Raw genomic sequence first — 27,163 nt, forward strand, 5'->3', positions numbered from 1 at the left:
TAGAAATATATAAACATATATTTATATATTTCTATGATTATAATATAGCGCCGTGACGTAGGCACCTGCCTGACGTCATTTAGAGCAGGTTATGCAGTCTATGGGTAAAACTATAATTAAAACATGAAATGGGGTTTAAAGTCTTACTTTTCTGCAACAACAGAGCTATAGTGATTGTGCTATGGGGAAATTTCTTGCTGAAAGCGGCCTTTCCGTCTACAGCACTGTTTGGGGGGGGGGGGCACGCTGGAAACTCCTGAGAAACTCTCCCGTGCTACACCCGGATCAGTTAGTGAGCCAGTGCCTTACTCAAATTACTGTCTTCATTATCCCAGTCGGAGCAGAAAAGTAGGACGTCAAAGCCCAGTTCATTTCATTTATACAAATTAACTAAGCCCAGTCCCTTTAACCCTTGCAGGCTACGACTTGAGTTCAGGTCACGTTCACTGATAGCTCACGGTTTATATAAAGCATTTAAATTTGTAACAATCATAGAGTAATACTTTAACACTAGCAGACATCAGAAATGGGTAAGTTGGTTTAGTAATCATGTTTAGATTGTATTTCTTAATAATTTTCTAAAACAAGCAGAGTAGTGGACATCACGATTAGTTGATGTACCATTTTATGAAATATGATATTGCAACTATGATATTGCAACTAGGTCAGCAGTAGATCTAGAGAAACCTATAAAATAGCATAACTAGGGCGGTGTATGGCATGGTCCGACTCGGGCGGTATTTGTATGCGGAGTACTTATTGCCCACCGCATTGTAAAAAGTACTGTCTGAAATATGCGAATACATCTACTGTGTCACATCGCAGTAAGCTCTTGCGGTCGGTCCCCAATGTTAATTTCTTTGATAGGTCACCGCCGCCTTGTCTTACAATGTCTATGTTTTGTGTCTGTGGTGTTCGTTTCGCTGGTTTGTGCTGGGTTATCGTATTGAAAAAAAAGTCCTTTAAACCCCTTCCGATATGTTTGCTCCAATTACTAATGTTTTTCTCCGGGTTCTATTCTTGATTTTTTTTCGATTTTGAATGAAGTCTGTATCAGTACAGGCCCGGGATGGTACAGCGCAGTGCACGCTTGGCTAGCCCCCGATCCATTCAGGGTTTAATCTGTACGTTTGTTTGTTTGTAGGTGACAAGGAGTGGGGTCGCCTGTCCAACCGCGTGGGTTTTCTCCGGGTCCTCCGGTTTCCTCCCACTGCTAAAGACCCCTACGCGCTTGCGAACATTGAAATAAAATTGAACCATGTGTTAGTCCCGAAATGACCTAGTTTGTGTCGAGTGGACGTTAAACCCCATCTCTCTCTCTCTCTCTCTCTCTCTCTCTCTCAATCACACACACACACGTTTGTTTGTGGTTTCTGCGTGTTGTGTCTTGTCCGTGGGTTTACTTTCTGTAATCGTGTGTGGTGCAGTCCCCCTGCACTTCCTATTACAAACATATATACTACTTACAATGGCCATGTTTTGTCACTACGGTGTTCGTTTAGCTGGTTTGTGCTGGGTTATCGTGTTGAAAGACCTTTTATAACGCATTCCGATATATTTGCACCAATTACTTAGACACATACTTATGGAAGAACAATTATACTAATATTTAGGCGACGTTTTGAATACGTTGAATAAATTAAATTGTTTTTCCATAAACGTATGTGTTTTTCTATCCAGTTTACTAGATGTCTGCAGGATTTTAACAGTTAACATGTGATAGATATTATTTTTACAAGAGAAATAGTGAATTTTAGGTCAAACTGTTCTTCTTGATTAAAGTGAAGGATTGCCAAAAGAAATATGAAAATCTGATCTTTTTTTAGATTTAACTCTTAGCTTAAGGGCTCACAAGTATATTTTATGATACAATTATGAAGACATTGCGCTTGACTTTAATAATGCATTATGTAAGCATGGGAGTCACACATGGGGGTGGGGTCCTGGGGGGAGGAGGGTCCGCCCCCCCACACTAATAATTGTTTTTCTGGCGGCGGGGGGGGGGGGGGTCTGAATATACTCCTATTTATTTACAACAATTATTAGGATTAGTTAAGATTCTATCTGTATAAAAACCTGTACATATCCCAATATGTTGGTGTGATGTTTTAGTTTAACCTCGTAAAATATGCCAAAACAGTGTTTACAGAAGACTGAAACTTTATGGGGATTCCTCCCCCCCCCCCCCCAGTGGGAGGGTGACCCTCCCACACTCTCCCCCCAATATATATTTGCAGGTCTTTATTTTGGCTTCAAATTTTATATAAACTATTATTTAGACATTTATTAACATGACAAGCCCATAAATTGAAGCCCATAATGTACTCTCTAGAGCATCGGATGACAGATGTAAATGGATTAGAAAGCCCGTGAGATTAAAAAGAAATAGCGATAAAGTGGATGATCGAGACTTAGTCTCGTTTGTCCAGTACCGTTGCTACGATAATAATCATAATGATATACAATTTGATTGAAATTTTCAATGTATCATTTTTGGTTATCTCTTGAACAATTAATTATAGCTAAAACCGTCTTTATCTAAATCTTACATCTTTATTAGGGACACACAAGTCGATAAACAGTTTTTTATCTATTAAATTGCTTGTTCAGATAAAATTCATTGTACAAAAATGTGTAATGAGGCCATAATCCAAATATAATACACGAATAGACATAATGTCATAAATACATAAATGACCAGAAACCGGATACGATATAAATAGTGAAATGAAATGAGGTTTAAATTTAGGCTTCAGGGGCCTGTTTCACGAATTTTTAACTAAGATAAAATCCAAATTTTAGCAATTTGATTGGATAATATTAGATTGATTTTAGTGCTTGGCCAATCAAAATTGATGTATCTACTAAAATTTGGATTAGATCTTTAGTTAAAATTTCGTGAAACAGGGCCCTGAAGCCTAAATAAAGACTTGCAATTGGCAGATTTAGCTCTTGTATTATGTATGTTTAACGTTCCAATGTTCTGCAGCGACTGTGCTAATGAAGACGGGTCATACGCATAACAATGCCATATGAGGGAAATTAATTTCGCTCGGACAGCGGCACTAAATGTTTCGAATTCCAACTGTCAATGGTTCTTTTACGTGCACACCAATGTGTACACGGGACCCAATCTGGTTAAAACACAGATTTTATTTCGTTTCGTTTTTATAGTTCAAAATTTCGTTTTACTTGTCTTTACTACACTTGGATCTGGAAAAGAGTTGTTATTTAACTCGTGTTCTGATTGGTGTCAGGGATAAGCTAATGAAACGGTCTGTCACGGCAAGCTTTAGGCGTGTTTTGCACGGAACTGTGGGTAATCCACTAGTCATCAATGCTGATTGGTTAATCAAATGTCTGACATCATAGAGTCATAAGTCGGTCTTTTGACCCCTGACGTGACCTATCGCTATAACTTGTCAGATCTTCATGTTGTGTAGGCCATCGAAAGTATAAAAAAACGAAACGAAATATAGAGATGTGTTTTAATCAGATTGACACGGGACCTCGGAAAAAATAAACAAGTTGAGTCGAAATAAAATATTTAAAGAAGCGAAATTGCTAATATTTTGGATCTAGAAATTGACACAAATGGGTCGCAACGCATATAATAATGTAATGTGAATGTATATAAACTGATTTACATTCAATCGTTTCTGTTTTTACTGCAATTTCTAATCAGTTATGTTCGGCGAAATACGCCAGAAGTCTCAATCCAAAGGCAATCTCTAGCGTCTTGTTATTCCACTCTATACCGATAGTATTTATTGCGCATGCTCTCCAGATTAGAATATGGTGTCACCATTTGACATGACTTGTGGAATATATCTAGCCTCTTTCTACGAGTCCCTTGTTAAAAATGGCGCTGAAATGCACCATGGTACACGATTCGTGTGCCAACGCTAAAATGTTTATTTTGTCTTAATTAATGGATATCAGAAGCCCATCTTTTCCCCGTAAGATCACAACATCAATGTTGATTTAAATTGACAAATAATTCGTGTTTTCAATGTCGAAGATTTTGGATGATTATTGAGTTAGAGACTTAGCTACTTTAAGTAAACAAGAGCATCGCTAACGCAGCAATATACGTCCACATTCCTGTTTTGTTTGATATGGTCCAGTTTGCATTGAGGGTCTGTGAAATAAAACTGGGTTGTAGGACTGCTATCAGTATAACATTTCGTTCACATTAACAGAACACAATTTTTATTTTAAAACAATCGATGTCTTTATTCTAAAAGCATGACGTTTTTTTTTTGTTTTTTTTTGCTTGATTGATAACGATAAGAGAATACTTGTGGAAACGTCGTGCTTTTAGAATAAACTAGTGATTGTATCCCATAAAAACTGTGTTCTGTTAATTTGTTCCCTGATCGCTAAATGCCACTTAAAGAATAACTAGAAATGGGCGTGGCTCTGCCCCTGGGGGTCGGGCATGCACCAAAAACAATAGGGATCTTCCTTGGGGTATAAGGAATAAGTATACCAAGTTTGAAGAAAATCCAGTAAGAATTGCGCCCTGTAGGCGACACAAAGACACACGAAAAGAAAATGGGCGTGGCTCTGCCCCTGGGGGTTGGGCATGCACCCCAAACGATAGGGATGTTCCTTAGGGTACAAAGAATGTGTATGCAAAGTTTCAAGATTATTAGTTAAGAAATGTGGCCTGTAGACGACAAACAAACAAATACTAGAAATGGGCGTGGCTCTGCCCCGGGGGGTCGGGCATGCACCAAAAACAATAGGGATCTTCCTTGGGGTATAAGGAATAAGTATACCAAGTTTGAAGAAAATCCATGAAGAATTGCGCCCTGTAGGCGAACCACAGACACACACACACACACACATACATACATACACACACACACACACACAGACAGGGGCGACGGCATAATACGTTCACATTATGAATGTGGACGTATAAAAAGCGTGTGCACATTAAAAAGATTATTCGTCCAAGACATGTAGATAAGATGTTTCGTCGTCCATAATCTCTCTGACAAAATCTTCAGCGGATTAATATTTGACGGCTAGAAATTGTTTATGGGTATAAAAGCCCAAACAATTCAAAGCTTAATTGCCCATGGCATCCATGTTTGTGGGCTACAATCTGTCGGGCAAAACATCCGAGCTCCCGTCGACGTCGCTTATTACTCGTCAATAACGTTTTTGGGTGTCAAATACAATAGATTTCGTTCGCCTACAAGTTTAAACGCTGTGTATATTTAATTTTCTTCTTGTAAATAGACTTAACATATAATATTTACATTTTTCAACAATCAGATGTGAGAGCTTATCTTGTCTTAATCAAACACACGGCTATTTATGGAGATGAAGGGGTCAATGTCTCGTTTTACATTGTATGTATTTTGATTGTGAAGAGCGCCTTGGAGCAGCTTGTTAGCTGGAGCACTCAGCGTTATACAAATGGATTAAAATATTATTATTATTAATCAGTGGCTTTACGATCTCATTATAATTATAAGATGCATGGAATAATATCCACTATGATATTGTATCGGTGGAAGCGGGCGTTAACCCTTGATACATTGCTGTCTGGACAATCTGGTTAAAACACAGATTCTATTTCGTTTCGTTTTTTATAGTTCAAAATTTCGTTTTACTTGTCATTACTACACTAGGATCTGGACAAGTTTTTATATAACTCGCGTTCTGGTTAATGTGAGGGTTTAGCCAGTGTACGGAACTATGGGTAAACCACTAGAAACGTCAACGGTGATTGATTAATCAATGTCTGACGTCATAGGATCAAGAGCCGATCGTTTGAACCCCACTACAACCGGTCAGATCTTCATGTAGTGTAGGCCAAAGCCGTATATATAAAGTTGTGACAACTGTGAAGCCTGGAATTCCATATGACGTCAAGTGTACAAAGACGCCATATTGATTCCCAAGTAGGCCTTACTCACAGGCACTTGAAGGGATTAAAAATAAAGTTTATTCCACGGGCAGGCAGACAGGAACCCATCGAAGGGGTCCAGTGAAGGGGACGCATTTGGTTTAGAGTTTGTCCGACTTCTATGAATATTTGCGCCCCATTTCCAAGGAAAACAATCATGTTATTCTGATGTACGTTCTCAACCAGATCAAACATGTATCGTGTCTGAGATTTGTTATAAATCGCCTCTAGCATTTAACACACAACCCAACATTTATCGGCACCGTTTCCACCGTCAATGATGTCGCAAAAAAGTGTTCAGTCTATAAAAGCATACATTCCTACTAAATGTTTTTTTAGCCAGGGGGGGTTGGATGGCTGAATGGTTTGCGTGCGCGCTGTATCATAAAGTCTGTCATTGAGTCGACTGGCGTGGTTTCGAATCCCCGGTTGTACGTGACAAGGAGTAGGGTCGCCTGTCCAACCTCGTGGGTTTTCTCCAGGTCCTCCGGTTTCCTCCCACTGCTAAAGAACCCTATGCGCAAGCGAATAATTGAAATAAAATCAAACCATATGTTAGTCCCGAAATGACCTAGTTTGTGTCGAGTGGACGTTAAACCCCATTTCTCTCTCTCTCTCTTTAGTCAAGTGAAACAAGAAAATTCATAAGCATGCGGGGTGGGGTGAGTAAATTCACCTGAACAAATCTGAATAGGCTAAATAGAGCAAGAGGACAAGTTTACCTTGATGTTGACAAACACGTACGACGATATGAACATCAACTAATAAGATATATAAAGGTGAAATATATGAATCACAGATGATTTTTTTTAAAAAAATATCTGCATTCAAGTTAAAGAAGCTAAATTTGGGACCTAGAAATCGACACAAATGAGTCGCAGCGCATACATTGTAATAAGAATGTATATAAACTGATTTACATTCAATCGTTTCTGTTTTTACTGTAATTTAATTTCTAATCTGTTATGTTCGGCGAAATACGCCAGAAGTCTCAATCGAATGGCAATCTCTAGCGTCTGGTTATTTCAGTCTACGCCGGTATAAAATTTATTGCGCTTGCTCTCCAGATAAGAATATGAGGTCACCGTTTGACACGACTTGTGAAATATATCTTACCCCGTTCTTCAAGTCCCTTGTAACAAATGGCGCTGAAACGCATTATGATAGGCTTACACGATTCGTGTACCAATGGTAAGATGTTTATTTTGTATTAAATATTGGATATCAGAAGCCCATCTTTCCCGTTAAGAACACATCAACAATGTTGATTTAAATTGACAAATAATTCGTGTTTTCAGTGTCGATGATATTGAGTTAGAGACTTCGCTACTTTAAACCAACTTTATCTATTTATTTTAAGTCTTACGTTGAACAGAATAAACTATGTGATTTATTGTCATTAAACCCCATGCATTATGTTTGCATCTAACAGAATCTCCACCTTTAAAAAAAATTCTAGTTAGTTGATTATTGGACAACATTGTTGAATCAAAGCCCTGTATAGAGAAAGTTACGCAATTCATTTACAGGCGCCATTTTGGGTCCAAACTATGACGCCATAAAAACTATGATGTCATGGCGTATATATACGGTCCATGGCTTTACTTAAAGTAGCTAAGTCTCTTACTCATATCATCCAAAATCTTCAACATTGAAAACACAAATTATTTGTCAATTTCAATCAACATTGATGCTGTGATCTTACCGGAAAAAGATGGGCTTCTGATATCCAATATTTAAGACAAAATAAACATTTTACCATTGGTACACGAATCGTGTACAATAATGCGTTTCGGCCCCAGTTCTAGCAAGAGACTCGAAGAACGAGGCTAGACATATTGCACCAAACCAAACGGCGTATGTAGACTGGAATAACCAGGCGCTAGAAATTTGCATTCGATTGAGACTGCTGGCTTATTTCGCGGAACATAACTGATGTGAAATTAGAGAAAAAATGTAAACCATTGAATGTATATCAGTTTATATACATTCATATTACAGTATTATATGCGTTGCGACCCACTTGTGTCAATTTCTAGGTCCCAAATGTTAGCGATTTAGCTCCTTTAACAAAACGTTTAAGTTTTATCTTGGTATAACGTTTTACGGGTCCTAAACAAATTGCAAAAGAAACCAATGCAGTTAGGTTCAATGATAAATATTTCTGACAAAATCATACTCAAAATCGGCCAAGGCAAAATGACATGATTAACAGAATTCAATTTGGAGTTCCTCAGGAATTATCGGAGAGCGATATCTCGCAATCAATGTCTTTCGTTGGAGGATAAATAATGTAATAAAAGGGCAGCGATAATCTCAAAATTTTAATTTCGAGAATTCTTGATGGTAGAAATTCAAAATGGCCGGCAAAACGAAATCCGAAATGGTGGAATTTTAATTAATCATCCTTTCTTTCCGTTGGGTATGACTTGTAATATGTGGTATATTAATCCCGAAATGACAGTTGCTGTTAAATGAATATATTGTTGGTGTATCCCCACGGTTTATTCCCACGAAGGCACAGTTATTGACCGTAACGGTCAACGGATTAAAGGAGATTGTTTACGTATTTGTCGACATTAATATGTACTTGTTCTATTGTTCCATTTAGCCTATGTATTTTTTTTTTGTTTCACTTGACTAAACATAATATTTTGTAGGAATGTAGGCTTTTGCTTTTATAGATCGAACAAAAAGCTGATAAATGTTGAGATGTGTGGAGAGCGATATCTCGTATCGCATGTCACTGATGAAACATACACAGTCATGTCAAGCTAGACACCTTTTATTTAAATTACACTGATTTTAAGTTACACTGGTTTTAAATGTTTTATCCATGTTGATACAATTAATGATCGATGACCGAAAACTGACACACAATCCGGAATGGCTCCAGACCAAAAAATCATGGAATTTCAGGCATTTATTTTGCCGGCTAGAAGGCAAAAAGGTTTTATCTCCCAAATTACTATTTTAATTTTAATTTTCACTTTTACCCGTCTGCACAAAAATCTGATTTTTAAAAGTGTATGCAAGTTAAATATATTTAATAGCGCTTTTATCTGGTGTATCTTTTATTTCATTTTCTTATGAATAAGACTATATTATTATTTTACAAAAATGTGCGCTTTTTGTTGCATAATAATAATAATAATAATAATAATAATAGTTTGTTCAGCTATACTTTTCGTTTAAAAAATGTATGTTTTATCTCTTTTTCGCGGAATTCTATGACATATCTACTTACATCCCTGTCGGGGGCAGGCAACTTCTACACAACATTATGATAGGACATAAAATAGATAGTGAGCAGGTACAAATAATTGGAATCCAAGATGGCTTTGGTCTAGGCCATCGAAAGTATATGAAAAAACGAAACGAAATATAGATCTGTATTTTAATCACATTGCTGTCTGGATCAAGGTAGAGATTTTAATTTCACGTGGTTATAAAATATAAGCTTACCCAAACGTGCAACGCCAGGTAACTAAGCTAGTAAACAATAATTTAACTACTGTCATTTCGGGGCTAACACAGTGCATGGCGGCGAAAGAAAAGCCTCTCTCAGAAAGATTTTTAATAATTCCCACCTATTTTGGATAAGGAACGCTATAAACACGAAAAGGAGTTGGGGGGGGGGGATAAATTTATTTCGACTCTATTAAGGCCATCGGATATAGTAGGGGAACCCCCGCTGAGGCCCCGTCTCCTTTGGCTCCACCACGTACCAGACTGACATGGGATATCTTTATTTCAGCTGTGCGCGACCTTGTCTAATGTTATGTTCACTTATCTTGTACACATTGATGACTGTCGGTTGATTTATTATCAGCTCTGTGGCTATTCACATTACTTAGTGTTATCCTTCTAAAACTAGGTTTGTGTGTTCTAATGTTCACCCAATACGTCATTCACATATTAAAAAGTGATAACATTTATAATACGAAATGCACTTTGACATTCGGTCTGTAGTCCATCCCTAATAGTACATTTCATTATTTTTGCTATTTCTGTGCAATTAGACTGCAGTACAGTGGTGGATTTACCTTGGGTTTGGAAGGATGGAGTCTATAGAGCCTTAAAATCTATGGGCCTTGCATTCCCGTGTATACTATTTTGGATATATAGAGGATATTTGTCGTTTTGTCGTGAATAACATATTTTATTTCATCGAGAAGCAAGAAAACTTATATTTTCACGAATGCTACGCATTCGTGAAAATATAAACGTTTTCTTGCTTAGAGATGAAATAAAATATGTTATTCACGACAAAACGACAAATGTTCTATTTATTTTATGATTTTACAATCATTTTAGGTAAAAACAACTAGCCAGTGGAATAACACTTTTATTTCACTGATAAACGCGGTATTCCACTGCTTCTCGATGAAATAAAGTATGTTATTCACTCTAAAACGACAAATATCCTCTATTTCTTACACAAGTGTAGTTATAATCATCGTCATTATCCTCGACTTTGCTCAATTATATTTAAAACACATTTTCATCTATCTCTAGCGGCTCGTTTTTGCCGGTGACATAGAACGGTCGCAAACGTCACGAGCACATATACATGCAAAGTGGGCCTTAAGGGCTATTTATACTGAGCGAGAACGCGACCTCGACCACGAACTGCAACCGCTGCGACTTTCCGCCCGGATCATCGTTCCCACTGAAAGCCACGATACACACGGAAATTCGAAGATGAATAAAGCAATATGGGTCCGTTCTTATATATCTTTGCCAGAAATTATAGGATTTTTCAAATATAGGTAAGAAATCCTGTAGCCCTTCTCGATTTGTAGAATGGGCTCTTCTGTCTTGTCACCTGGCACGGTGAAACCGTCTCAAGTCACCTGCAACAGATACGTCATATGTATGACTTTTGAGATCGCACACTGGCTGGCTAGTGAAAATCGTTTGCGCGAACTCGTCCCAAGAAATCGCTCTATGGAATCAATCTTTCCGGTTTTTCACGCGAACAAAAATTCACCAGCGTTCGCGGTCAGTATAAACGACTTCACTGAAATCGCAGTTGAGCAATCCGAGTGTCCGACTGTTCTGCTCCGACTGGGCTAATGAAGATGGGTATACGCCATGGATACAGTGTGCTATGAGGAAAATTTTGCCCGGATAGCGGCGCTACAGCCTACTCTTACATCGAATTTCAACTGCCAAGGGATCTTTAACGTGGACGCTAATGTGTACATAGGACGTCTGTTTTTCGTCCCGTCCTCCCGTTGACAAGGGGGAACCACGCCGGAAAATTCCAATAAACTTTCTCGGCCAACACCGGGATGGAACCCGCGACCTTCAGGCTAACGAGCCAGCGCCTTACTCGCTTAGTCACAGTGGTTCCCAGCCCTTAAGGGACAATGTTGGAGTCAGCCAATAGTACATATTATGTGATCGACCCGTTTAAACACGTTCAAATAATTGACGTGATATCTTATTGTAACTGAATATATTTATACAGTGCCTCTGAACACTTGAAGTGAAGGATTGATGCTTACATGTTGTGTAAGAATAGATTGTTCAATTGACTTTTCGCGTGGCTTAAAATATCGCATTTCTTAACAATCGTATTTACACTCCAAGCCGATAGGTCGCGGTGTGGGGGTGGTATAAAGCGTGCACTTTAGCAATAAGATGAAATCTGGAGAATTTGGAGAAAAAAAATATCGCCGACCTCCTTGTCACGTACAAACGATGTTTACATCGGCGACCATGCTCCTTGTCACATATAAACGATGTTAGATCGGCGACCACCCTCCTTGTCATGTAAAAACGATGTTAGACCGGCGAGTCGACCTCCTTGTCACGTACAAACGATGTTAGATCGGCGATCCTCCACCTTGTCACGTACAAACGATGTTAGATCGGTCGGCGACCATCCTCCTTATCACGTATAAGCGATGTTAGACTGGTGATCTGACCTCCTTGTCACGTATAAAAGATGTTAGACCGGCGACTCGGCCTCTTTGTCACGTACAACGACGTTAGACCGGCGACCCTCCGCCTTGCCACGTTCAAACGATGTTAGACCGGCGATCATCCTCCTTGTCACGTACAAACGATGTTAGACCGGCGACTCTCTCTTTCCATCTTTTCACGTACAAGAGGCGGATAGAAACCACGATAACATACCTCATGATCTGAAGCCTGTGTATATGTTACAGTCAATGTCTACAATCAGGCAATGTGTACAATGCCTTTGTAACCCTAACCCCCACCCTTACCCTAGCCCTAACCCTAACCCGGCAATATACACATTGACTGGTATATTTCAGGCATTGTACACATTGCCTGATTGTAGACATTGACTGTCACATATATAAATTATATAAAGTGCCTCTTGTTTTTAAATCTATTATTATTATGTAAATACACGTGTGATACGTTGTTTAAATATTGATTCAACCAAAATGAACATGACTTGGCTACTTATAAAGATTAAAGTACGTTAGTTGAACTCCTAGCAATTGTACTTGCGTAGCTAAGATTTTTGACCGTGGGGAAGGTGGGTGGGGCAGAGAACCTATATTTGAAGATAAAACTGTTTGGGACCAAATATGGCGTCATTTGCAGCCTTGAAACTTGATATAAAGTAAATATCATCTCTAGTGTAGCTAAATCTACCTGTAGCATGTCTCTATTTTGACTTCAAATGTTATATAAATTATTGTTTAGACATTTATTTACATGACAAGCCTATAATCAATTCTTTAAGTGACATCTAGAAGCACGGTTAAAGGAGCTAAATCGCTAACATTTGGGACCTAGAAATTGACAAAAGTGGGTCGCAACGCATATAATACTGTAATATGAATGTATATAAACTGATTTACATTCAATGGTTTTCGTTTTTACTCCAATTTCAAATCAGTTATGTTCGGCGAAATAAGTCAGCAGTCTCAAGCGAGTGCAAATTTCTAGCGTCTGGTTATTCCAGTCTACATACGCCGTTTGATTTGGTGCAATGTGTCAAGCCTCGTCCCTTGAGTCTCATGATTCAACAAGGGGTGAAGCGCATTATGGTACACGATTCGTGTACCAATGGTAAAATGTTTATTTTGTCTTAAATATTGGATATCAAAAGCCCATCATTTTCCGGTAAGATCACAACATGAATGTTGATTTAATTTGACAAATATATCGTGTTTTCAATGTTGAAGATTTTGGATGATATTGAATTAGAGACTTAGCTACAAAACACAACACAGGGTATGTAATTATATGTTGTTATTTAATAACGACGTATCGTAATACATACAGGTCACGTTTTCAAGTTAATAATAGAGAAGTAGTTATATCCATATATACCTTGTGTTGTGTTTTGTTATGAAAAGCCTATTATCATCTCTCTAGCCCATCGGATGGTCGAGATTTAGAGTTAGGTCTTTGGTAAGGGTTAGGGTCAGGGTTATCGAGAGGTGAGGTTTCTTTACAGACCCCCCCCCCCCCACAGAAAGAACGGGTCGTGGGTCTAACGTTTCCTAACTCTTACGGGAATCGAACCAATGACGGCACCCATTCGCCTCGCAGTTGCCGGTCCAGCGCTGTACCACTGAGCTATCGCACAAACATAAAAAGGTTGATTGAGAACTCAGCGATAAGGGCGCCTGTCGACAACTACTGATGTATAGTATTTTTATGAAGTTCGACCGAACTGGCCAGGTTAGGGTTATCGGGAGGTGAGGGTTCTTTACAGATCCAACCACAGTAAGCACGGGCCGTGGGTCGACTGTTCCGCCTGGGCTATCCCGAATGTTCATCTCTGCATTGTCTTCTCGCTGCCTTATTCCATGGGCGGGGAGGTGTTATTTGAAAAGGGGATGATGGTGTGTATCTGTGTATCCGTGCCTATCAATTTTAAGTGTAATTTTATTTTCCTGTGGTGTCCAATAGTCCAATTAACCATTAAATATAGGTTATAACAAGATTAAGTCCAAATAAGAAGATCCCGGCATAAAACATCCAACACCCTTGGACATATTTTGGAAGGTACATGCAGTGGCGTAGAGCTAGGTAGGAGCAGATGCTTATGGGGTGTTTAATTAATAAGAAAACCATTCCACACATCTATAAGGCCATATTGTCGTCACCCCCACCCGTTCTTCAGTCCAGCGTTCATATCAATCTGATTAATATACAGGCTCTGTGGCTAAAGTTATCGTCCGATTGACATTAAATTTGATACATAATGTCTATGGTCATGAGACAATGAAGCCTATTATCATCTGAATGACTTGTTTAAGGTCATCCGATGTAGAATCCTATTGATCACGCGGCTAAAGTTATCATCGGAATGTCTTGAAATTGAAGTGTTTATATTTATGAGAGAAAGCATCTTATTTATTTTCAATGGGTTCTGATTATTACTGAAAGGGGCTGTTACTCTTAATAAGTGTTTAGTGTCTTATGAACACCTTAGTTATCGAAAACAAAATGCGACAACCTTGTAGGCTGTTCGACCGACTTAGTTGCTGTGGGTGTATGTTTCGTAGCCTGGCAGCCTATCTTTCAACATATAATGGGACAAATAAACTTTGCCGCGTAACACTTTTGCTATGATCATTTTTTGGCTGAGCCGGTAATTTCTTATTCTTCGAAATCAACTATATACAGGGACGCAATGAAAACGTAGATTTTTTTCTATGAATACCGAGGTCCAGTGTGCACATAAAGAACCCTTGGCTATTGGAATTCGATATAAGAGAGGACCGTAGGGCCGGTGCTCGGGCAAGATTTCTCTCGCCCGTCTTCATTAGCCCAGCATAGGAGCAGAACAGTAGGACGTTAAACCCTATTTCATTTCATTTCTTTTATAAATAGATGGATGCAAATCTTGTTTGTGAGATACACTTGGATGTAACAACATCAGATCACCTCGATAGCCCCATTGCCATTCTGCTCCATACAACCCCAGTTGTATTCAGTGAGCTTTGTTAAATTGTGGTCCTTTCCGCTCGATACAACCCTAGTGGTATTCAGCGAGCTTTACCAAGGTGCGACCACAAACGAACTATCCACAAAAAGTGAACAACGGAAGCGCCAATTAGATCCCTGATGGTGTTAACACCTCAAAGTAATAAGTTTTTTCGATCCTCATTAGCTCTTATTCAGATACATTATTTTATCATAGTTTTCTATTTTTATTGAAGAATGTTGTGGAGGACCAGGTTACGCGACCCCTTTAAAGGCCATGTCTGGGCCGAGAGAGAAGTTGGTGTATATACCGTGTATTATACCACCGGATGATCGTCACAGACGAGCTGATTATTTGGCTACTGTTGATATTGATCCACAGTCATCCTACTACTGTCAGGTAAGAGAGAGAGAGAGAGAGAGAGAGAGAGGGAGAGAGAGAGAGATGTAGTACAACTTATATATCAATAATTCACTTGTTCACAGCAATCTTTAAAGGGAGAAGAAAAACAGAGGGTGCGAGAAAAAACAACAACGCAGGATCGAATCCACGACTTGCATACATGACAGGACTTATAATCTATATTGAGCATTAGATCACTGAACTACCCAGAAATTAACGTCAACTCAGCATAAACTAAGTCATTTTGGGACTAACATATGGTTATTTCAATGATTCGCTTGTACGTAGTCGGGAGGACCTGGAAAAATAACATGGGTTTGGACAATTTACACTTCTCCTTGTTACGTACAAGCGGCGAATCGAAACTACGCCACTTGTCTCAATGACAGACCTGTTCCAACACGCACGCGTTAAACCATTGGGCCACCCAACGCCCTTATTGTCAGGTAAACAAATATAGAATGATCATTACATAATGGCGGATACAGGTCGGGGAACCTAGTACCCCACCTCCCTAACTAACAGTTTAACGAGTCACATAATATTATGTTTCTACGCAGCGTGTAAATTTGAGCTTTTTGTTGGCTGTGGTGATGTAGCTGATGAAATTGAATATTTCCAAATTTTTTCGAGCATAAGGCCATATTTTAAATGAACCATTTTATTTCATATTTATAATTTCACCAATTCAGTCCCGCGACTGGTCTTATTAGCGAGGTCTTATAAGTGAGGTTTAAATGGTTTTATTAGCAAGGTTTAACTGGACTTAATAGCAAGGTTTAACTGGACTAAATAGCAAGGTTTAACTGGTCTTATAAGCAAATTTTAACTGGTCTTATTAACGAGGTTTAACTGTATACACCTTCTATTTCCAGGTAATTCACAGACTTCCAATGACCTATAAAGGAGATGAAGTTCATCACACCGGATGGAATGCTTGCTCAAGTTGTCATGGTGATTCCAGTAAAGCCAGGAATCGTTTGATAATGCCATGTTTAAACAGTGATAGAATATATGTGGTAGATACAGGAACAGATGAACGTGCACCAAGGATGCATAAGGTTCGTCATTTCGTTAGGCAGAAATGATTTAAAGATTGTGGTCAGTCTGATTGGTGTAGCGGGGTGGGGGGGGGCGAAAACCCGAAGTCCGTTTTACGCGTAAACAAATCCTTAATAGTTAAAATTCGGCCAAATGTTACCGAAACTCCGCTGTCCAGGCCAAATGTCCATCAAAGCACACCGCGTGGTGTTTGCCAGTCTTCGTTAACTCGGTTGGTACAGAACAGTAGGACGTTAATCCCATTTCTTTCCAAGATCAATCGGTTAAAAAGCATCCCACGACAATGTAGGGGGATACACGATTGAACGTTCCGGAATTTAATTCTCCCATCCCCTAAATAGTGAACATTGAGTGAAAAGGGGATTTCGGACTACAAGGCATGCATTGACGGCATAAGAAATATCTCAACCGCTGAAATTATTGGTTGTGTTTAATTACGTCACGATTCTACTTACATCACCTCAGGGGTCGGAAATGGCAGAACTGTGACGGGACTGAATTGCACGCCACTTGATTGTATTTCTATCCATTCGGGATGTTCCGTACTGACAATCGAGCAACCCCTAGATCTACCGAACGGAACGGAATGGTATGGGGTTTAACGTCTATATAGTCAACGTAAGCCTCCCCATTTCATTTCATTATATTAGAAAACCTCTTTCATTCCATTTATTAGGTACAGAACATTCTAGATAACAAACCTCTTCCTCAACCCTCCGTGTTTCGAGATAATAGATCGGGCCTTAGTAAGCAAAATTGTCAATATTTTTCATCAAAACAACGATTGATTATTGTTATTTATAATAATCTGTCACATCCAACTACAATTAGCATAATCCTACCTGAAACTGGTATAAATCATCGTATTTAAAATCGAGGCGTTAAGCTGTTACTAGGAACGCCATTTTTAAACGGGAGATGTATGGCGGTGTATGTCGGATAAAAACAACTCTTCATTAATTTAAACGCGAATATTTGGAGCGAGGCGATAGTTATACCACTACATCGGCCTCTGTAAGTTTAATTAGTCATAATAGTATAAAATTATCTTATTTTGAAGATGTTACATACATTAATAAAGAAATTGAGTTTGGCACTTGGAACTAAAGGCACCCAATCGTAGCTAAAAACAAGCGCACAGGGGCGTAAATGTGCGGGGGGTGGGGTGGTACACCCCCCCAGGAAGAAAAATAGTCGGTCGCAAAATCAGTGCAGTTGGTCGCAAAATAAGAGCAGTCGGTATCAAAATAAGTGCTCACTGCATACGTCACGCTACTCACGCAAAACTTTAGTATAAAATAACCTTGTCAACTTATCATGTTTGAAAAAATGTTGTGTTTCACTCTTATTCTGTTGTTAGTATGTTGGTCTATGAACAAAATTTCCCCCAGGGAGAAAAATAGTCGGTCTCAAAATAAGTGCAGTGATTGCAGTCGGTCTCAAAATTATGCACCGGCGACTTGATGAATTAATGAGGTAAACAAACAATGCCAGAATAGATCCCAAATACTATGTATTTGCGTAAAACCGTGAGCCTAAATTGCATACGTCACACAAAACTATAGTATAAAATAACCGTGTCTGCTTGTCATGTTTGAAAAAATGTTTGTCACTCTTATTCTGTTGTGAGTGTGTTGTTCTATGAAATATTTTTCCCCCATTGCAAAAAAATAGTCGGTCTCAAAAAAAAGTACTCACGGCAGTCGGTCTCAGACTAAATGAATTAATGAGGTAAACAAACAACCACAAAACAGGCGAAATTGACAGATAGGCCACAAGATTCTGTCTCATTTCTTATCCTCTCTTTAGCGAGAATTTGGTTCCATTTGCCATGACATTGACTAAAATTGTCAGGCCCTGTCCCGAAAAATTAAAAGCTCGGTTACATATCTGGATTTTTTTCGGGCCTGCGGCGCTCGATTCCGTTTTAACATCATTCTTCTATTCCTCTGTTTTCTTATACTGTATTAGCACTATCATGTGAACTGCCCAGTTATACTGGTGTGTGGGTCGTGGGGCGTCAGACTATACAAATGTTATGTCAACTCTTGCAAAACAGGCGGAATTGACAGGGGGAGATCTCAAGATTCTGTCCCATTGGCTCACATTTCTGGTCCTCTCGTCCAGAAGACTTTCTCCCAGCAATGACCTGAAATGCCAAGATATTGACTCAATTTTTCAAAATTTTCTCAGGTTGCTCAGTGTTATAGGCACAATCATCATATGACATAAACTTTATGTCAACTTAAAAAAAACTGCTTTCCGGCGAGACAACGATCGGCGAACAACTATACAATTATACAATACTGTATTTTGTTGACATTCATTGTGGGGTGGGATTGTGGATGGCGCCCTAGATTTGGAACCACCCCACCCCACCCCCTATTCCCAGCTTCTATATCCGCTACTGCACATGGCCCCTAGAAAACTCGCACCTGTGGTGCGCGGCTCCTGACTGCGTCACTCGTACTGGGGGTATGTGCATCAGTCGGTCGCATTTTGGCTACCCCCCCCCCCCCAAACAAAATCGTTATGTACGCCCCTGCAAGCACATCAGTATATCTCAACGTTTTTAGCTAAGTTCTCGTAGCTAAGAACACTAGGACGTTATATCCTGTCATTTACACTCCTTCATATCTCTCATATTATGCAAGAATCCCCCAATATTTATTACAGGTTGTAGAGCCATCAGAAGTCCACACCAAAACCGGTTTAGGTGCACCACATACGTCACATTGTTTAGGGAGTGGACAGATCATGATCAGTTGTATGGGAGATCCCGATGGTAATAACAAAGGTAGGATAATGTGTATACCCGTATTTTACTAATAAACTCACCAAACTATCGTTTTTAATATTATTATTCAGTAACATCGCCCCCCACCCCCACACCAAGAAACCGAGGGGTAGAGAAGCAGTGCCTCGGTCCTTATGGAGGGTGCGGGGAAGGTGCCAAGCTGGAAGCTATACCATCTTGACAAAAAAAATCGTATTTTCTTACTCACTTGGTAATTCTAACTATTCATTTCAGGTGGCTTCATTTTATTAGATGGCGAAGATTTTTCCGTTGTTGGTAATTGGGAGAGAGCCGTCAATTCGAGCTTTGGTTATGATTTTTGGTATCAGCCGTTACACAACGTCATGGTTAGTTCTGAATGGGGAGCTCCTAAAGCATGGCGAACAGGATTTAATCCAGAACATGTCGAAAAGGGTAAAACAAATACACATATATATATATATATATATAAAGTATATGTAAAATTCAAATAATAGAGAAAAAACACTAAAAATTAAATTTTGGCTAGTACTTTCATCGTTATATATCAAACGAATCGTCAGGCCATATGTGTATACGCGGAGTAAAACAAATATTACCAAAACTAGAGCCCTGTCGCCTACCCCAACTTCTGCTCCAGCCTCATACTGATCAGCAGTGAATATTCGCTAGAGCGCTACAATCACTGAGCTCGCGATATTAACTTTTGTCCATCTGCATTAAATTCTAAAACATTTTGGGGGGGGGGGGGGGGGGTATTAGAAAAGTAATAATGGTGTTTAGTATATAAAATGATTAAAATGCACCATTCTGCCTGGACCAGTTCACACGCTGTGTAAACATTGCACGAGCTATCGGGCAATGAATGCATATGAACTTTATAAAGGTCAGTCATCTTACACACTGAGGTATAAGAAAAAGGCCTTCGCAATCCATATGTGAAACAGATTGCTCCAGCCCTGGGTGCCTTCTATTCGTGCAGATTCGTGTCTGGATAAAACATCTATAGTCGTTTATTATTTATTGGCTACAGCCTGGCATCTTGACGGCGACATTCTCTGTAATAAAATATTTAGATTAAATGGTTGTCATGAACGTGTTTGTGTATTTCTATTTAATGGTTGTCATGTCCATGTTTGTGTATTTATATATATTATATGGTTGTCATGGTCATGTTTGTGTATTTATGTATATTATATGGTTGTCATGGTCATGTTTGTGTATTTATATTATACAGTTGTCTATATTTCTTATTTATAGTATATGGTTGCCATGTCCATGTATTTATAGTATATGGTTTCCATGGCCATGTTTGTGTATTTATAGTATATGGTTTATATTATATGGTTGTCATGTCCATGTATTTATAGTATATGGTTGTCATGGCCATGTTTGTGTATTTATAGTATATGGTTTATATTATAGCCATGTCCATATATTTATAGTATATGGTTGTCATGTCCATGTTGGTGTATTTGTTGTTTTGTTGTAGGTTTATATGGTCGTCATGTACATGTTTGGGATTGGACAACACATGAACATATCCAAACATTAGATCTGGGTGAAGAAGGCTACCTGCCTTTAGAAATCCGATTTCTTCACGACCCAACAGCGATAGAGGGTTATGTTGGTTGTGCTCTATCATCTAATATCTTCCGATTCTTTAGAACAGAGGTAATCATAGTATTACATATTACGTCTGTTATTTCTACCAGCCGTAGGGGCGATCCGTACTGAGCAAGGGTTTCCCCCACACCCGAGCAACAACACCATCTCCGTGTATCTGAAGGGTCGACATTATCCACATACAAAGTAATGAAATGTGGCCATTTGTTTTTGATAGACCGAGTCTCGGTGGCTAAGTGGGCAAGGCGCTCGTTCGCTATCCTGGGGGTCGCGTGTTTGATCGAGGTCGAGAAATTTCATCGGGATTGTTAGTGGTATAGGACAGAGGGCCCGAAAAAGACAGCTGTCTAGTCTTTCGGATGAGACGAAAACTTGAGATCCCGTGTACACATTGACATGCACTTAAAAGATCCCTTGGCAGTTGAAATTCGATAAAAGAGTAGGCCATAGTGCCGCTGCCCGGGCAAAATTTCCTTCATAGCACACTGTATGGCGTATGCCCGTCTTATAGCCCAGTTTAGGAGCAGAACAGTAGAACCTTAAACCCCATTTTATTTCATTTCATTTTTTTGATACACATTAAAGCCTATTTCTGGCTTTTCCTATTTTTAGAGTGGTTTATGGGATGCAGAGAAAGTTATAGATATACCGTCTAAAACTGTTGAAGGATGGGCACTTCCTGAAATGCCAGGTAACGTATTAGAGTCATTATCAATCTAATTAAAATACAAATCTATATTTCGTTTTGTTTTTTTATACTTTCGATGACCTAGAAGATCTGACATGTTGTACTCGAAGGTCGTGTCGGGGTTGACGAGCGGCTTTTGACCTATGACATCAGAATTAATCAATCAGCGTTGGCGTTTCTAGTGGTTTACCCACAGTTCCGTGCATGGCACGCCAAGAAGTCGCCGTGACAGAGTGTTTCATTGGTTTCATTCATTCGTCACTTTAACTATAAAAAACGAAACGAAATAGGATCTGTGTTTTAATCAGATTGAATCATTATTAAACCATCTCAATAAACGTTAAGACCAGAATGGTGGTTTGTTGTGGTACCCGGTTTCACTTGGTACCTTACCTCTTTTAGTTATAACCAAAGCGACGCAACGTTGAACTTGACAGTTTATAAGTGAATAAAGACAGATATAAATAAATTAATATCAACACCAATTAAAAAGTTTATACTATAAGGTGGTGTCGTCTACTATCCATTCAAATGATTTGATATTTATTTATTTTTTGCATTGTCTATATTCTGTCTTGTCCGCAGGTTTATCGTGAAGATTTTGTTTTGTGTGTAGTGCGGTCCTCCTGTACTTACTAATAAAGACACCCAATCCCCATTAGAAAGAACCCGAGCTAAGTCCAGAACCCAGCAATATGTTCTTTTAGTGCAAACATTTGTAATTCCACAAATATTTATTATATACTATATATTTGTTGAACAACACAATAACATTTTCTGTTTCTTGTTTCAGGTTTAATAACAGATATATACCTACTATCATTAGATAATAACATTTTCTGTTTCTTGTTTCAGGTTTAATAACAGATATTCTACTATCATTAGATGATAAATATCTGTACTTTAGTAACTGGGCTCATGGTGACATCAGACAATATGACATCACCAATACAAGAAAGCCTCGATTAGTCGGACAGGTAAAACAATACAATATGATATCAATAATACTAAAATGTCTTGATTAGAAGGGAGGCAATATGATATTGCTATTAGAAGTGTAATGAAATGTGGTTTAACGTCCTACTGTTCTGCTCCGACTGGGATAATGAAGACGGGCATACGCCATACAGTGTTCTGTGATGGAAATTGTGCCCAGACAGTGGCGCTACGGCCTACCCTTATATCGAATTTCAACTGCCAGTGGGTCTTTTACGTGCACGCCAATGTGTACACGTGACATTGGTTTTTCGTCCACACCGAACGATCATACATTATCCCTTGCCAAGTCCTCAGTCTTGCACTATGATAATGAGGAATCACGCCGGAAAACCCCGATTAACTTTCTCGGCCAACACAGGGATCGAACATGGGACCTCCAGACTAGCGAGCGAACGTCTTACTCACTGAGCCACCATTTTTCACCACTAATAGAAGACAGCCTTGATTAGTCGCACAGTTATGCCATTTTAGACAGTTCTCGCCAAAATATTTCTCCCGCATCATGCTAGGAATGCCAGGACGTTAAACCCCATTTCACACCATCATATTAATTATTCTAATTTTGTAATGACATTCGATTTATTCGATTTACGACCGGTAAAATGTCTTAATAAAAACATAGAGAACTATAGAACTACGTAAGTAAAATCTTTTTTTGATAATTGGGCCATGAAATATTCTGGACACTAAAGTTACAGACTGCTTGGATTACAATCTTCTGGACACTAAAGTTAAAGACTGCTTGGATGACAATCTTCTTTTCTCTGCACTGAAGTTAAAGACTGCGTGGGTGACAGTCTTCAGGATACTAAAGCTAAAGACTGCTTGGGTGACAGTCTCGTGGACACTTAAGTTAAAGACTGCTTGGATGACAATCTTCTGTTCTGGACATTAAAGTTGAAGACTGCTTGGATGACAATCTTTTGGACACTAAAGCTAAAAACTTGTCTGGATGGGTGACAGTCTCGTGGACACTTAAGTTAAAGACTGCTTGGATGACAATCTTCTGTTCTGGACATTAAAGTTGAAGACTGCTTGGATGACAATCTTTTGGACACTAAAGCTAAAAACTTGTCTGGATGGGTGACAGTCTCGTGGACACTTAAGTTAAAGACTGCTTGGATGACAATCTTCTGTTCTGGACATTAAAGTTGAAGACTGCTTGGATGACAATCTTTTGGACACTAAAGCTAAAAACTTGTCTGGATGACAATCTCTTTTGGACACTAAAGCTAAAGATTTGTCTGGATGACAATCTTCTGGACGCTAAAGTTAAAGACTGCTTGGATGACTCTGTTGCATATGTTTCATTGCCTGGCAAAACACCCTTCAATACATGGATGACTTCATTAGCTTAAGTTTAAATTGCCGGGCAATCCATCAATTATTGTTTTTATTTAATAGTTATTCCTGGGAGGTAGTATCTGTAAAGGTGGTCCAGTTAAAGTGACACGAGATACAGAGTTAAAGGTGAGAAATAAGATTTCATTTCAATAAAGCACTCCCCGAGTGGCTTCATATCAGCTGATTGGAGATCACGCCCTCTTGTTAAATCAACCGTGTTCTGTTTTATTGTTTTGTCCAATAAAATAACAGCTTAGTCGCACTTTACTCGGGTTGCATGTGGAATTCTGGTATGTTCTTTTGCGCTGAGCCGAAATGTCGTTTAAAGTACGATGCTGAATGGTTACTGTTATCGAAATGAAATGAAATGTGGTGTAACGCCCTACTGTTCTGCTCCAGCTGGGCTAATAAAGACGGGCATACGCCATGTATTGTGCTATGAGGGAAATTTTTCCCGGCTAGCGGTGCTGTGGCCTATTCTTATATCGAATCCTAACTAACAAGGGTTCTTTTACGTGCACGCCAACGTGTACACGGCACTTCGGTTTTTCGTCCCATCCGAACAACGATACGGTGTCCCTTTTCAGGTCGTCTGTCCTGCACCACTGACAAGGGGTAACTACGCCGGAAAATCCCGATGAACTTTCTCGGCCAACATCTTACCCACTGAGCCACCCCGGCTCTATGCGGACTATGAAGATGATAGTTAATCAGATCGGATGTTGTTGAATGATTACAGGAAGGATCGACATCTTTTAAAACCACTCAGGGTTGTTCAGTGTCAGTTGAATTTTAACTTAAATTAGATTAATTAAATTGAAGGGTGAATATTCTCTTCTAGGAACAACCAGAACCACTTGTGATGAATGGTAAACAAATGAACGTTAGTCCACAGATGATACAATTAAGTCTGGATGGTAAAAGACTATATGCTACTACCTCCCTCTACAGTGCTTGGGACAAACAGTTTTACCCTGACATGGTCAAGTGAGTACACATGTAATACTATAGTCCTTGCGACCATATTTGTTTTTAACTAATTATTGTTCACACTTTCTATAGAGTCAAATCACACCTGCTTAATGAATTTGAATGATATATTTATATATAAAAAACAGTGATATTTTGGTAAAATCCTTACCATTGTCAAAATATCCATCAAATTCTATCTAGTTTATGACATGTGTTTGGTAGACCAAATAAGGTAATGCGCCCCCCCAGCTATTTTGGGAATGGGGATGTTTAGTCCATATTTGAGAAGGACAGTCTATTGCATACAGAAATTAGGGGGTTATACAAGAGGGTGTTGAGCGAAAACATAGAGCTCGCCCAGATATTCCGAGCAGCTATCATCTATGTTTTATTGAGAACGCGGATCATCGAAGCCAAGCAGTTTAATAATAAAGTTGTAGAAACCAAATAACCTTTAGTTTTATTTACGATCACAAAGGAAACACAGCAAGGAAGTCCGATATTACTACAGATCTTAATTTTGTTGGTTGTTCGGAATAAGAAACACTGGACCATTGGCCGGGGTAATCATCCAAAGTAGTCTAACGTGTGCGCTTTAGGTCGTGATGCGGTGATGCGGTTACGACCCCTCACTTGTAACATGCATGTGACAGGGTGTAGCACCCCATCACACACACTACTCTACAGACCCCTACGTGCAAGTGAATTTAGGATATAAAATGTTAGTCCCGAAATGACCTGATCTATGTCGAGTGGACGTTAAACCTGATTTTCTGTTTAAGTTTCAGAAATGGTTGTATAATTAAACATGCATTATGCAAGAGCTAAATCTGCCTTTTTCAGGTCTTTCTTTAGGCCTAAAATGTTATCTAAATTATTAATTAGACATTAATTAACCTATCCAGGCCATAATCAACTCTAGATGGCTGCGCTAGCCTGCGATCTTTAGTGGATTGTAAGCCGATTTACTGCATAACTTTCCTTCTCTATTAAACGATGAAATGGATAATCGAGACTACGCTGTTTATCGTGCTGACTTTAGTTCTCGGTTCATAGTGGATCAATTTGAATGAAATTTTCACCAAATTGACTTCTTCATTATCTAGTTTTTAACTATTATAGTGAGAACTGCCAACTCGTTACCGAATCTCCCATAATGTATCTTTAAGATACAAATATATATTCCCCCCCCCCCCTCTCTCTCTCCTGGTCCTTTAATTCTGAGATCATAACTACAATAACTTAATTCTGTTTCAATTTTAGGAATGGTTGTATAATGGTACAGATAGATATCGATACGGTTAACGGTGGACTAACACTAAATAAAGATTTCTTGGTGGATTTTGGACAGGAACCTGGTGGAGCAGTTCTAGCTCACGAAATACGTTATCCTGGTGGAGATTGTACGTCCGACATCTGGCTTCACCAACCGGCACAAAATAAACTTTAGAAAACCGATTGTCATCTAACTAATGAAACACCCCTTTCCTAACCCTAACCCCAATCGCAAATAACTTTTAAAAAGTGATTTTGGACTAATTGGTAGAATGAAGAATCCGTTCCCAAAAGGCAATTAACTTCTTCTTTGAGCGGCATTTAGCAATCGACGCACGTAATAAACACAAAACATAACAGTTTATTGTGAACCGTTTGTATATAACCTTCTGTAACATGTTTTAAAATATAGATGTGACGTCATCCTTTGATGTTATCGTATCATTATTTCAAATAATGGTATGGACAAAGTGCCAAGCGTACATTATTTATACTTGTTAAATTTTTGGACCTGTGTGACGTATTTCATTGCAAAGCATGTGCAAGCGTCTATATTTTAAGTTGTTAAATGGTCTCGAGCTTAAGACATTGTGTAATACATCAAAACAACAACTCGTGACGTCACTCGTGTTGTTTTAATATATGACAATGTGTTGCTCTTGAGCAATAAACCACACTGATTGTATCCTCATTAAAACGTTGCAGTTAATAAACCTAGTGAATGTTATCCATAAATATGTCTGTTATTATAGCATTTGTACATTGAAAATATCGCTTATACTTCTACTACATTAGTAGAACCATATAGGGTGTTTTATTTAGCATTAATACTCAAATTATATGAAGATTATTTTTTTCCGTCAAATTGGAGAAAAATTTGAAGTTATAAAATCAATTCTCAAAATTTTCCCGCAAATTTGTAAAAAATAAAGCTGATAAAATATTTGTTGTTTTTGGTTGAATTCTGTAAATTTGAATATGGCATCATTTGTCAGCTATTTGGGTGCATACTTATTTAGTGTTGTTCATGATGATTATCGTTTGGACTTGTCTTCTCATGACCCCAGTATTTCACACTAAATTTAAAAAAATACTATAGCCGCTGTCCAGTTCACAAGGTTTTCGGAAAAGGGGGCATAACTGTTGTACTGAATGCTATGGAAC

General features: G+C 38.8%; 1 protein-coding gene across 1 annotated transcript; it reads left to right on the forward strand.

Annotated features, from left to right (window-relative positions):
- Positions 1-418: 418 nt before the first annotated feature.
- On the forward strand, positions 419-26,945 carry LOC126821260 (methanethiol oxidase). Its single transcript, XM_050549657.2, has 11 exons — positions 419-530; positions 15,091-15,254; positions 16,133-16,318; positions 18,996-19,116; positions 19,351-19,530; positions 20,588-20,769; positions 21,334-21,412; positions 22,265-22,386; positions 23,813-23,878; positions 24,594-24,739; positions 25,988-26,945. Exons 1-11 carry the CDS (start codon positions 527-529, stop codon positions 26,172-26,174), a joined length of 1,437 nt encoding a protein of 478 aa, XP_050405614.2. The 5' UTR covers positions 419-526; the 3' UTR covers positions 26,175-26,945.
- The last annotated feature ends 218 nt before the right edge of the window (positions 26,946-27,163 follow it).

Source organism: Patella vulgata, chromosome 1, assembly GCF_932274485.2.
Source record: "Patella vulgata chromosome 1, xgPatVulg1.2, whole genome shotgun sequence".
NCBI classification, from domain to species: Eukaryota; Metazoa; Mollusca; class Gastropoda; family Patellidae; genus Patella; species Patella vulgata.